At 41.7% G+C, this 14,423-nt stretch overlaps 1 protein-coding gene across 10 annotated transcripts in view; it reads right to left on the bottom strand.

Moving 5' to 3' along the window:
* Positions 1–630: 630 nt before the first annotated feature.
* The window catches only part of ZBTB38 (zinc finger and BTB domain containing 38), a 125,411-nt gene continuing 111,618 nt past the window's right edge, over positions 631–14,423 (bottom strand). For 9 of the 10 annotated variants that reach the window (XM_077990895.1, XM_077990894.1, XM_077990893.1 and 6 more), the window contains one exon: positions 831–7,139. In XM_077990895.1, the coding sequence (XP_077847021.1) occupies positions 3,552–7,139 (3,588 nt within the window). In that variant the 3' untranslated portion in view covers positions 831–3,551. 10 annotated transcript variants of the gene reach the window in all.

Here is a 14,423-nt window from a genome sequence, read left to right as displayed (position 1 = left end):
CTGCAGGCATTTGCAAGATAGTTAGCTAAGTTTAGGAGTAGAGTCTATGACGACGGAACGTATTTTTTTCTTTGTGTGAAAATTACTAGCCTATAATGCCATTACAATTTTACTCCATATCCTTAAAAAAGTGCACAAATTTTACTGATTTTATAGGGCAATCTCCTGAGATATAAGGGAAGCCCAATTCAGGGGAAGCTGAACCCGACACAGCCTCCTTTAATCCCGTTCCAGGGCAGTCACTAACTGCCATCCTAAAGCTGCATTACTTTATCATGTCTCCTTTCCTCATACTCTGTTCAGTTTCTATAAATCACTTTTCTCTACAGTGTTGAGAAGGAACAAAAACATGGGCTTTGGAGTCAGGCAGACCTAGGTTAGCATCCTGGCTTTGTCTGGTTGTGAGACCTTCTCAAAGTCACTATAAAATGAGGATAATGAGGTTGAATTCTGGTGTGTGTGTGTGTTAATGAAATAGCCTATGTAAAGATGTTGCCTAGTGCCTGGTACTCAATAAATGTAATTTGTTTCCCGCGGATGAGTGCAGCAGAATGCTTCCTGGAGAGCATTTCATTCTCTGATTTATCATTATAAGATCAGGCCTATCCAAAACACTCAATCATCAGAAGACTTCAATCTCTTTTATTCTGCTTTTTTCCTAATGTCATAATCCATTTGACTCCTAAGCATGTAAGTAGGTACCACGGAATGTAAACAAGTAAGGAAACAGAAATATACCAAATGAATAATATGTGGAAACAAAGCTGTGACTCAGATGAAATAGCTGCACGAAAGAAATAACATTAAAACATTTAAAAAGAGACTTAATATAGGAATAAGCTATTTTAATCAAGCAAAAACAAATTTATATCCATTATTTCTAAAAATAAAATTAGACTTTTCCAATCCTTAACATCTGCATTTAATAATATCTTCTAACCAAAATACAGATGCTAAAACAGCAAGTTACATTATATCTTGTACAGCATACAGTATGTTCACTGTTTACACTTACTTTAATTCTAGTTGGTCATGTACTCAATGCATACTTAAACATCACTCAATAAAATTTTCACAATTAACAAAAAAAGTGACAAGGCTGTCTTAAAACGGCTCTGCTATAAATTGTATAGAATATACAGAATTACAAAGTCAAGTATTTTTTTATCAAAATATACACCCCTCCCTGAAACTAACACAAGCTATCAACATTTTAAATGAATACAATTATAGAAAATATTTGCAAAATTATTTTTTCATGTATAAATATTCTGCCATATTTACTTTGGTCTAGAATTATCAGCATACAAGTCCCACTTAAAAAATATCCACATGTAAGGGCTGGGAGAGAAACATCACTACAGGTAGTTTTATATTTGGGGTTAACTGAAATCAAAATGACTAGAGTACACACTAATTATCTTTGATTCATATTATTAACTGATAAAACAAATTAGTGGATCACAGGATTGCTTCTTCAATGTTCTAATTATCAATTCAAAAATGATTTTCATAAGCCCTTTGTGACTATCTAACAAAACCCAAATGAATAGTGTAGGGTATACATATATACAATGTATAAAATAAAGTTGAATTTGCTTGCATTTTCCCATTTTTCTCTACTTATATAATACTGTATGTAAGTGAAAGATGAACAAAAGATAAATGCAGATACAATAGTGGGGTTACTTAACAGCAAGGTACTACAGTATTAAAAGGTCAACTTTAATCATGTCCTTTCGTGGGTGTTTAAATGCTTTCTTACCCACCCAAATCCATACTAAGTCTTCTTCATGGAGACATCACACTTGTAGAGAGAAACCGGAGTCCTTTAAGCTACTTCTTCACAATGATAACCTTCCAATCTTCGATAACCTTGGGTTTCCATTCGTCAAATCCAATGAACATGAATGACTGCAGGTCAGGCTGAAACTGCATTCCGGATTCTGTTCACACCGGTGATCAAAGGGTAGAAATGTTTTCTCTCTCCCTCCCATTCTGGCAGTTTAAAAAAGAATCATGCATTCCAGCTTTCCAGGAACCTGGTCCACATGATAGAATATGATGTAGGGCAATTAGATTTGAGGGTAATGTTGATGGTGTGGGTCAGTGTAAAAGAACATTAAAAAGACTTCAGTGGGTTTTTAGCAAGGGGTGTAGATGTCTGCAAATATGACGACAGAGCATCTGGCTTTGTAGATATATTTCTGAGTCTCATAAGTAAACGATAGAACCATGTCACTCCACATTCTACCTTTCCATCCCCTAAAAACAAAGCTATTGTTTTAGGCAAGGAAGGCCATCACTTCTTCTTGCCCACTCAAGTCATTAATGGGTGGGGTGGAGGGTGGGGGTTCCTTTGCCCTTTTGCTTTATACTAGTCTGTACTTGTGGGCTGCATAATCTCCAAGAAGGCTAGTAATTACAATTACTAGGGATTAGGCAGTCACTTTCAAGTGCCTGGGAATTCACTACTGCAGTGTACCTTGCACTAAATCTCTTGGACAGTCCTTCAGTGGAATGGGAGATGGCAGCTTCCACTTGAACCCTTAAGTCTGTCTGGAATAGACCCCCCACATCCATGGCCTTGTGGTGGTTGGAAGACTGCAGAGAGTTTCAGAAGAATGTGATCCTCTTTCATTCTCTGAGATGAGGCCATTGCAAAGTAATATGCAGCACAGGCAATCACAGGTAAATTCTGGGAGGGTGTTCCCCCATAGATAAGGCATGACCTATGTTTTCTGTGAATTGAGTAGACCAGTTCTAAGAACAGCTGAGCCATAACTTCAAGGGAACAGCATTCCATCTAAAAGCATTCACATGCTCTGAAATCATATTCAAAATGCTTTCTACTGGTTTTTACATCAGTCCTCATTATTTGCAGATCTATTGCTCCTCATAATTCTCTACAGGGGATATGGACAGTTAAAAGTTATAGTGATTTATATATGTATTTTACAAGGTTTGTGTTGCAGAAAAGTAGTTCTACATAATGTATGAATGTCCTACTTTAGGTTACTCATTATGCACATAATTTCAGTTATATTGTTTAAGTATTTCATGTGTATCCATTAATTTAAACAAATTTTAATAGTGCAGAAGCCAGATGGGAATAAAGACCGTCACACAGCTCATTACCACGTAACATATTTACGAAGATGCCATCTTCATTTTCTCCAGTGACTAAAGACAGTTCAGCAGCCAGTTCCTATTAGCAATTATTAGAAAGTTTCAAACTAGGCTAAAATTAAACTCCTTTTTTCACTGGTAGAAATACCACAGCTAAGAACTTCATTAACTTTCACAAGAAACTTGGGATACTGGAGGAGTCAGCTATTTTGTTTTTGTGCACTTTGCATAAGTTAATGCTAAAACCCAAAGTAGATATTAGGATCCTTTTTCTGGAATTTTCACAAATGAGTGTTTTTTTGTTTTGTTTTTAAATTTCACTCCTTCATGACTGTTATGTGAATAAAATTAAACTAAACTTAAATCATAACCAAAAAAAAAACACCAACTATATTTTTGAAGATTTTTCTAACTCTTGCCACTCAAAGGACAACATTTTCCACACCGGTTTGTATGTTATCCTTTTGATCATTGTCTTCTGAATCAATGAAATGTTGATTCTCCAAGGGATTTGAGTTTTCCTGGCACATTTCACCTATTTTCTCCTGCTGACTTGGGCTTTTGAATAAGTGTTTCTTTTGGTGCATTCCAAGGGCAGCAGCTGTTTTGCAAATTTTGGGGCACTGGAAGCAGGCATAGCCCTTCCCATTATGCTCCCGAATATGCCTCTGCTCATGATTCCTTTTGGTGGAGAGATACAAAAATCTCTGAAAGCAGAACTGACAGTGGTAACGCTTTTCTCCAGTATGGATTCTTTCATGGATTTTGAGGGTCTCATTCAAGGTGAACGCCTTGTTGCAATACTGACAGACAAACTCCTTCAAGCCCAGGTGGATGCGTTCGTGTTTCTGTAAGTTTCCTTGCACCGAAAAGCACCGTCCGCAGGTCTTGCACTGGTATGGCTTTTCCCCGGTGTGACATCTCATGTGCATTTTGAGTGTAGAAGGGCTCTGGAACTGCTTGGCGCAGAGCTCGCAGGTATATGGCCGAGAAGTAAGATGTCGGTGGGGCCTTCCTTGGTTTCCAGCCCCCGCTGCTTTGTCTCCGTCACAGAGTTCACACTGCAGCTTGGGCATCTCTTTAGTTTCTTCTTCCTCAAAGGGTTTATCCTGAGGAGCCTTCCCCACGGCGCAATCCAGTTCTGCTGGGTATTTACATTTATGGCTCGGGCTCCTGTTTCCGTGCTCCTTCCTCCAGTTGACTTTCCTCATTTTTCTCAACTGTCTGGATTTCTTTTTGGGTTTGTAGTTGTAGTAAGGGCGCCACGGTTTGTCAGTGGAATCCTGGTCACTTGCGTCATCGAACACTTCACTCATCTCCATGCACTCGGATTGGCAAAGCCCGAGTGGGCTGTCTCCACTGGGTTCCGGGTCATTCCCCTGTGGCAAAGGCTCCTCCTGCATCTCATACTTAGGTCTTCTCCCTCTTTTATAAAACAATTTAGATCCTAGGATGTGCCTTTTCACAATGGCTTCGTTTCCAATTTTCACTGTTATTTGGCAAAGGGGTGCAACGTTACTATTTGTGGAGGTTCCCGGCAGAGCAGGTTTTGCAATGTAGGTTTCAATTTTACTGGTTTCTTCAGTAATATTTGTGGTTTTGCTCAATGATCCTCCAGGATCGGCAACATATTTTGACTCCTCCGGTATTTCTCCCCTGGTATGTGATGTAGTTTTCTTTTTCTCCTTAATGCTTTTGGGTCTGCTTGCAAACTTACCCACTTTATCTGGCTCAGGCTTACTGTCATCTTTCAGGGACTGACTGACAGCTGGGTCTGAAAAGGCTCTGTGGTTGCTGCTGGTCATGGCAGCAATGGCATTGCTGTGCATGATCACCGATGAAAACTGGCTGCTGTGTACAATGACCGAGGGTGCAGAGCCACTGTAGCTGATCACAGAGGCAGCATTCTCACTGTTATTACTCAAGGATAAAACAGGTACATCCCCTGCCCGGAGGTCAGAACTGACAGCATTTTCAGTGGAAGAAACTGACACCTCAGCTGAATAAAAGTTATTGTCAAGATCAATTTTCAATGCCTCCTCTCCCCATTTGGTGCCCTCTGCATTTTGTACATTGGCAGAAGTGGGTATGTCCTGACATGCAGATGTTTCCAATGGGATGGCTGGACTGTTGGTCAGGGTGTTTACAGTATCTTGGAAATTCAGCGTAGGTAATTCAGAGCTGTGTGGATTCTGAACAACATAGGTACCAGGTGCAGACTCATTCATTTGACTGTTTTCTCGTGCATTTTCATAGGAAGAATTTCGGTAGCTCTTATAAGGGGCCCTTTTGCATTTCATAGGCAGTAGCCTATAAAGTTTATATGGATAGACACTAGGCTTCAAGCCTCCATTTGCTGTTTTTTTACTGATGGAAAGTCTATGATCGATGGCATGGAAAGACTTCTGATGATTTTTGAGTATATAGTAGGTCATGAAAGTTTCAAGACAGAAAATGCACTGATATCGTCTTTCTCCCGTATGCCAAATTTCATGCCTTGTCCTGTACTCAGCCAATGCAAATACTTTGTTGCAGTAATGGCAAGGATATGTTCTTCTCCAGGAGTGAACATTTGCATGTCTTCGGAGGCTAGATAAGGTCACATAACTACGTTTGCACACAACACAACTATAGAGCATTTGCCCATTAACAAATTTAACCATGTGGTCCGTGTCTGGCAAAGTACTTCCGGTACTGGAAAATTCACCAATCCTATTTTCAGATAATAAAGGTTCTGGACCCGTGAATGAACCTCCATTTTGTCCAATGGTAGGATAGTTTTCTAAAAAGCGTTGGTTTCCTCCAGGAATGGGCATGTGGCTTGACCTCATGCAGATCTGTTCATGCCGATCCAACCTGTTCAGGGTGGTGAACTGTTTGTTGCAATACTTGCACACTAAAGGCTCCTGGGTTGGCTTGTGAAGCTGCATGTGGGCACTGAGCAGAGTGCTGCTGTCAAAGGCTTTGGAACAGCAGCTACAGTTGTACACCAGAGGTGGAACCTCTGCTGCTGGCGGCCCGGGAACATCAGAAGATTGATTTTCATCTTCCCTGGAAAAACGGACATCTCCTTCATTGTTTGGAGATTTTGAACGAGCGAGAACGGCAGCTGGCTGTGGACTTCTTTCTTGATTAACCTCTAAGTTGGATACTGGAGGGGGTGGTATATTTTCTGTGGCTGAATCAGAATCCTGTGGTATGGAGAATGTCTTTGGCTTCCGACATGTTTTCGGTTTTGCTGCAAGGGCTTCGCAGTTTTCTTTCCCTGTGTTACCAGGTGAACTGCCATCATGTTCACGTACAGGCTGACTTCTGTAAGCCTCAGCTACGGAAGAAACAGCGTATGAGTGCTCAGCGAGTGTGCGGACAGGCTCTGCCTCGTGGCAGACGTCCGTCCTCTCCAGGCAAAGGCTAGCTGTTCTCATGGAGTCAGAGACCTTTTTGAAACTTGCCCTCAAGTCCAGCGGGGAAAACATGTTATTACTATTTTCTGTTTCGATGATGGAAAATGCATTTGTGATCCTTGGCCCATTAGTGATGGCTGGTTCTTCATGCCTTTTTTCATGTTTTTCTTCTTTAACCACTCCCTTTTCAGTAATACAGAATACATAGGGACCCGGGGAATTTGAGAAGTTGCGATCGGTAAGGTCTTCCAAGAATGATATTCCCAGCTTTTTTCCTGCAGCTGCAAGATCAGTGACTGTTTCCTGTCTCTTGACAACGACTGTGGAACTGTAGATATAATTAAGTATTTCGGTAAACACTTCAGCTTTGAGATCGTCCAGCTCCAGGACGTGGCTGGAAATACAGATTGTATGGCTCCAAAAGATATTTTTAAAATACAGGCTTGAAGCTGCCAGAACATTGCTGTGGGCTTTAAATTTGGTATCTTCCACAATGATAGTGACATCGCATAAAATGCCCCGAATGCGCTGCTCATTTAAGATGGAGAGCACCGTGTCACTGTGAAAGTCGTCCTTGAGGTCCCTGGAAAGGGACATGACTGTCATCTGAAACAAGAGGAGAGAAATGGTTAGAGACTCTTCCACAGGTGGCTTCTTTATCTCTAGACTATTTTCCACTTCTGTGAAAAACTGTTCTTTTGTATGAAACTTCAGGTTTTTATCTCTCTGTTGATGCTCCCAAGGCTCAAGAGTCAACATTAGAAGCTAAATCTTTTTCTTGCCCCAGCCTGTTTCTCATACCATTGCTAATAGTTGTTATCATTGGAAATCCTCCCAGAACTCCTTCCCCTTTACTCCAAAGTTGGAGCTATATATACATGTCCAAATTTGGGAGGGGAGGAGGTTTTATTTTACTTTATTTTTTCTGAAATGTTAAGGGTCTCATCATCACTCAAGGCTGCTGCTTTGAACTACTAGAGCTGGGCAATTCCATGGTCCTGCCACAAGCTTCCTGCCTATTTTCAAAGAGGACTCTGATGATCCAGTCATAACCATGAAGCAGGAAAATGATTTATTTTTTTTTTTGAGACAAAGTCTCACTCTGTCACCCAGGCTGGAGTGCAGTGTCACAGTCTCTGCTCACTGTAACCTCCACTTCCCAGACTCAAGCTATTCTCTCACCTCAGCTTCCTGAGTAGCTGGGACCACAGGTGCAAGCCACCACGCCCGGCTAATTTTTGTATTGTTGGTAGAGATGGGGTTTCGCCATGTTGCCCAGGCTATTTTTTTAAATGAATTTTCCTTAAGTGGTACCTATATGCAAAGCTATTGCCCACTCAGAGAAGCAGCAAGAACTGAAGGAGCCCTTCCTGGTTTGTGGCTCAGAAGGGTCTCTCTCTCTAGAGTTGCAGGATGTGTAATCGAGTCTGACCACCAGGGGCACCCTGCCTTTCTGCGCTATTGGCCCTGCGGGGACTCATCAGGTTCCTTTTCTAGTTTCCCCTTTAGTAGAGACAAAGTAGACTAGGGCTTTCAAAAAGAACTGTCGGGTACTGAAGGCAAATACAAAGGAGATAAAACGTAAAACCAGGAAAGGACATTTCTAAATCCTTTGACAAGAATGGACAAGAATGAATCTAGTCATAGGTTCCTGAATTAGCACAACTTCAAGGCACAGTGGCTCTTGTTCTGGTCTGAGGATCCCATCTCTATTCTTCTCTGTATTTGCTATATTCTCTATATAAGTCCTACTCCATGAGCTTGGGGTGCTAGAGTTTACTAACTGATATTTTAGTGAGGGGCAGTGAAAAGCAGCAGCTTTCGTACTTCCCACAGTAAGAGACAGTGACCTATCTCTTACGATCTCTGTCACAGTACATAGTGACCTAAGACACAAATGAAATTAACACTCACCCTTACTAGGTGTGATGCATTCTGTTCTGCTCTAGTACTTTGAGATGGAGTCTTGCTCTGTCGCCAGGCTGGAGTGCAGTAGCATGATCTCAGATCACTGCAGCCTCTGGCTCCAGAGTTCAAGCAAATTCTCCTGCCTCGGCCTCCCAAGTAACTGGGACTACAGGCACATGCCACCATGCCCAGCTAATTTTTGTATTTTTAGTAGAGACGGGGTTTCACCATGTTGGCCAAGATGGTCTCGATCTCTTGACCTTGTGATCTGCCCGCCTTGGCCTCCCAAAGTGCTGGGATTACAGGCGTGAGCCACCATACCCAGCCTTTTCTTTTAAAGAATGCTTACAGCAACTCACTAATTTCACTACCCACTAATAGATCACCACATGCAGTTAAAAGTAAAGCAAAACAAACAAACAAAACACACACCAAAAAAACCCCTCTGGTCTAGAGAACATACTAACCAGCTATTCATCCAGTCTCTCCATGCTATTCTGTATTAAGTGACGTCTCCAGAAAGCCTTACAGTTTGATGATACAACTTTAACTCAGTGGCAATGCTTTCCTGGCACTAAAGTATAACATTTAGCTCATGGCATTTATTTAGTTGGATGGACCAGATGGCCACACAAAGAACCTCTCTTTACCTTTTTGTAAAGCTGCTATTATAAGCTGTGACTATTATGTTATTTAATGTCCTTTATACAAGGATCCATCTGACAAATTCTTTTTTTTTTTTTTGAGACGGAGTCTCGCTCTGTCGCCCAGGCTGGAGTGCAGTGGCCGGATCTCAGCTCACTGCAAACTCTGCCTCCCGGGTTTAAGCCATTCTCCTGCCTCAGCCTCCTGAGTAGCTGGAACTACAGGCACCCGCCACCTCGCCCAGCTAGTTTTTTGTATTTTTAGTAGAGACGGGGTTTCACTGTGTTAGCCAGGATGGTCTCGATCTCCTGACCTCGTGATCCACCCGTCTCGGCCTCCCAAAGTGCTGGGATTACAGGCTTGAGCCACCGCGCCCGGCCGACAAATTCTTTTATAGTATCCAGTCATAGGAAAAAAGTACCTTTCTATTAACAAATTCTTCAATTCAGATAATGAGAACACTATATTCACCATGTTTCTGTTTTAATTCTCAAGACAAAGAAGCTCAGAACTAACTTTTATCATCAATTGTTGTAGCTATTCTTGGCCTGGGTTTCTGGTGTGCCTATTGTTTCATTTTCTTTAACATTAGTTCTTCTGCTCTTGTCTACCCTGCCTTTAACTGTAATCTTCTATGAATCTTTTCCAGAAGTATGGGGGATTATTTCTACAAATAAAACTAGAATGAAATGAAATGGAATCTTATGACTTCCTCTTTGCCCCTGAAGGGGAGAAAGGGTCACCCCGGAGTGAAGGAGTCTGTCCTTCACCGGGTCACAGATCGATAGCATACTATGCTGATGTTTCTTTTGCCTTCTTTGAAGTCTCTCTGCTCTGGGCCCCTGTAGGATCTCCTTTCTCCCCTGACGCATATATTTTTATCATGTTTGGCTTCTCAGAAGCCCACACATTATTTTAATACTTTATCAGCCTGACTAGATAGCTTCAGATCTGAAAAGACACATGCTCTATGATTCAGAAAGGTGGCTTAGGTCTATGCTGACATCATCTATTTTGTCCTTCCAATTCAAAACTACTGCTTCTTCCAAAACATTCTGCTTCACAGCATCCTGAATCTCCCTTTAGGCTCTGCTTCCATTTGGGGAATACGGCATTTCACATTGGGCTAATGAACACTCTAGGGTGTCCTGACTCAGATTTATAATATACAAAGCCCCAGCCACTTCTGTGGGATTCTGATTCTTCTCTCAGATTGTTCAGCTAGGATGGTCAGCAAAAGGCTGTGTTACTTTTAACACAGAATAATACCGTAGTCATACTTAACAGAACAACATATACAATAAGTATCATTATATATGTCATTAAAATATTGTCATAACTTTGCAAAATCAAAGCATGACATTTTTCAGGGGGGATATCTACCTTTGTGTGGCAGAAATCCTTTAAAAATCATAGTTACTAAGTAGCACCTTGACTTGCCTTCTTGACACACCTTCTAACAACTTTATTCAGTAAATATGTTAATATGGTCAGACATAGTACTTGGGTGCTAGAGATATACTGGAGATATGAACAGGAGGAAGGCAAGTCGCTGATCTCAAGGACCCCAGAGTCTAGGGGAAGAAAGAGAACTGTCAACTAATCATTGGAATCCATGAGGGCAGGCCATATACTGGAGATAAGTATAAAATGTTAGAAGAGTAAGTAAAATTATTTACAGAGGCCCTGGATTACTTCTATAAATAAGTAAAACAGGGGTATAGGAAGGATTCTGTAAGGAGAAGGAACACTATAGGCAAAATAAATTAAAAATGATCAAAGCGGATACTGTTCTCAGGGGCTGATGAGGGAGCCTGAGTGGTGGCAGGAGTGGTGTGTGCAGCCCAGTCGACAGTGTCTATATGGGGTCAGGCACATGGCAGGCCTCAGCATGTATCTGTTGAATGAGACGGCCTGGGAAAGAAGGGTCAGACCAGATCATAAAGGGTCCTAAAGGACTCTCTACAGTTAAATTTTATATAGAAGTGAATAGGGAACCATTGAGAGTCATGAGATCTGAGCTAAGAAAGTGGGATGAGGTGGGTGAGGCGTGGTGGCTCATGCCTGTAATCCTAGCACTTTGGTAGGCCAAGGCGGGTGGATCACCTGAGGTCGGGAGTTCATGATCAGCCTCACCAACATGGTGAAAACCCGTCTCTACTAAAAATACAAAATTAGCCAGGCCTGGTGGCACATGCCTGTAATCCCAGCTACTTGGGAGGCTGAGACAGGAGAATTGCTTGAACCCGGGAGGCAGAGGTTGTGGTGAGCCAAGATTGCACCATTGCACTCCAGCCTGGGCAACAAGAGCGAAAATCCGTCTCAAAAAAAAAAAAAAAAAAAAAAAAAGAGAGAGAGAGAGAGAGAAAGTGGGATGGGGTGTTGGAGGTGGTGATGGCATCTGAATTCAAAATTTACTTTAATTCTCTTAACAAACATTTACTGAACAATTGCTAGGCAGAAGGCATCAGCTAAGTGCTATAGAAACACAAGCAATCAATCAGCTGGGCATGGTGGCATGCACCTGTAGTCCCAGCTACTCAGGAGGCTGAGGCAGAAGAATTGCTTGAACCCAGGAGGCAGAGGTTGCAGTGAGCCAAGATTGCACCACTGCACTCTAGCCTGGGCAACAGAGCGAGACTCCATCTCAAAAAAAAAAAAAGGACAAGTGTTCATTCCTCCTTTGAACGAATGCTTACTGAATACCTATTATGTGCTTTGAGACAGTGGTTCCTAAACCTGGTTAGGCATCAAAATCACCTGAGAGGTATTCAGATATTACAGCTTTACAGATTCCATCTCCCCTGCTCCTACAGAGATTCTGGTTTAGAACAGCTGGGGTGAGACCCTGGAATCTGTATGTATTTTTACACCTTAATTTCTTTTGTGAATAAGTAATAAATTCATATGATATCAAATTGAAAAAGCATACAGAGTAAACATTGGAAAGTCTCCTTCCCACCTTGTTCCAGAGGAGCACCTTATTTCAGGTAGTTTTTAATCAACCAGCCAGAACTATTTCTAAGGGCTGAAATCAAAACTTGGTGCCATAAGAGAAACAAAAATTCTACCCTCAAAGGTTTGCAGGGTGGCAGGGGAACTAAGATGTGCTCATGAAACACTGCAAAAAAAAAAACAAAACAGAAATTCAGGGAACATCCAGGATCAGGCATGCAGGGAAAAGGTATGGGAGTCAACAGAGAGTAAGGGAGGCAGAAGGGGGAGGCTGAGAAACTCCCTGAAGGAGGAAGTGGCATGTACCGGATTCTGCTGCTGGAATTAAGCACTGCAGATATGGACAAGAGGAGAAAAGGCAACTTCAGGCAGAAAGAGACAGAGTCAGAATTTCATGCCCTCAAGAAGTTTATAATCCAGGAGTCAACGCACTTGCTTAAAACAGAGTCTGAATCTGCAAATGGAACTTGAAAAAAAGCAGTGAAACTTGTTGGAGAAGCAATTTAAAGTTAAGACTCTATATCCACCTCTCCAATCTTAACAGTGACCACTCCCAAAACCACCAAGTGTTGTCAAAACTGTCTTCAGAGCACATTTATCCAGCTCATTGGATGATCTCAGAAAGTGCTACGGATAAAAGCCATATTCCACAGGTCCAAAGTGCAACAAGGAAATCAGTTCTAAATCTGCAGACCAGAGGAGGCCCACTGTAAGCCACACAGCAAATCTGGTCCCCACAGGTTTTGTTTGACCCGTGTGATTTTTAAAACCATATTTTTGAAAATCTTACTTAACCATGTTGAAAAACTCTAACATAAAAATCAATGTAGCCGGCTGGGCGAGGTGGCTCACGCCTGTAATCCCAGCACTTTGGGAGGCCGAGGCAGGCGGATCGCTTGAGATCAGGAGTTCAAGACTAGCCTGGCCAACATGGTGAAACCCCATCTCTATTAAAAATACAAAACTTAGCCAGGCGTGGTGGTGGGTGCCTGTAGTCCCAGCTACTCAGGAGGCTGAGGAGGAGAATCGTTTGAACCCAGGAGGCAGAGGTTGCAGTGAGCCAAAATCATACCACTGCACTCCAGCCTGGGTGACAGAGCAAGACTCTGTCTCAAAAAAAAAAAAAAAAAAAAAAAAAAATTCAATATAGCTTTTTTGAAAAACAGGAAGACCAGGCCACACTGGGGTTGTAGCCTGCCTGGCAAAAAGGACTGGTGCCAAGTGGCTGTGTCCCCAACACACACACTGCCTGCCCAAGGATTTATCACCAGGCAGCTTCTCTCAGTAATGTGGCCGCCTGACCTCTTCGGCAGGTTAGGTTTGTGTGACTGATAAGAACAGTAAGTAAAATAACATTGGACCCACTTAGACATACTTACTTGAAGGATATCCCCAGGATGAAAATTTAGACTTTAAAAGAGCTCATGTGGGAGGGGGAAAGTCATTTTCACCAAAAACAGTATTCTTTGACTTTACTTTAAAGCAACCTCCTCCACTACATTTCTTCACGAAGAGTAACTTAAAACAGAAGTCTTAGGAGCTCCTGCCAATGGAAAGCCCCAACAGATTTCAGAAAAAGAAATGTAAGTTAGAAAGAAGATGAGGTTTAATTTACATGTAACTTTCTAAAATATTTTCTAAAAAGCAAGTTTTGTGCAATAAATTCACCGAGATGGAATAGATAAGCATAAAAAGGCTAACAAAAATATTCTAGATATAAAAATTTGGGTAAGTCAATATTTTTAAAAACATAAAGTAATTTGTAATTGGATAACTGGCCACCTGACTTTAATGTCACTATTTTCCTGAGTTTGCATTTTAGCTGGAATAGCTTTTAAAATATATTTTTATGTTCTTTTTTTTTTTGAGACGGCGTCTCACTCTGTTGCCCAGGCTGGAGTGCAGTGGCGCGATCTTGGCTCACTCAACCTCTGCCTCCAGGGTTCAAGCTTTTCTTCTGCCACAGCCTCCCAAGTAGCTGGGATTACAGGTGTGTGCCACCATGCCGGGCTAATTTTTGTATTTTTAGTAGAGACAGCGTTTCACCATGTTGGCCAGGCTGGTCTTGAACTCCTGACCTTGTAATCTGCCCACTTCGGTCTCCCCAAGTGCTGGGATTACAGGCGTGAGCCACTGTGCCTGGCCTAAAATATATTTTTAAAATGTATAGTACACATATGTATACAGCCACATGTGTGTGCAAATACAAGCATGCATATATAAATACATGGACATATATTATATTTAAATACATTTTATAAGCACAGATATAGAAATAGGATGAACATATAATTCAGCATCCAAAACAGGACACTTGAGAGAGAAAGGAGGTACAACTAATGCCAGGAAAACAGGTATACATTGGGATTGTACCTCAAAAAA

This window comes from Macaca mulatta, chromosome 2 (assembly GCF_049350105.2).
Source record: "Macaca mulatta isolate MMU2019108-1 chromosome 2, T2T-MMU8v2.0, whole genome shotgun sequence".
Taxonomy (NCBI): Eukaryota; Metazoa; Chordata; class Mammalia; order Primates; family Cercopithecidae; genus Macaca; species Macaca mulatta.
Note: the sequence above shows the minus strand (reverse complement) of the source record. Positions and strands in the feature narration are given on the sequence as shown.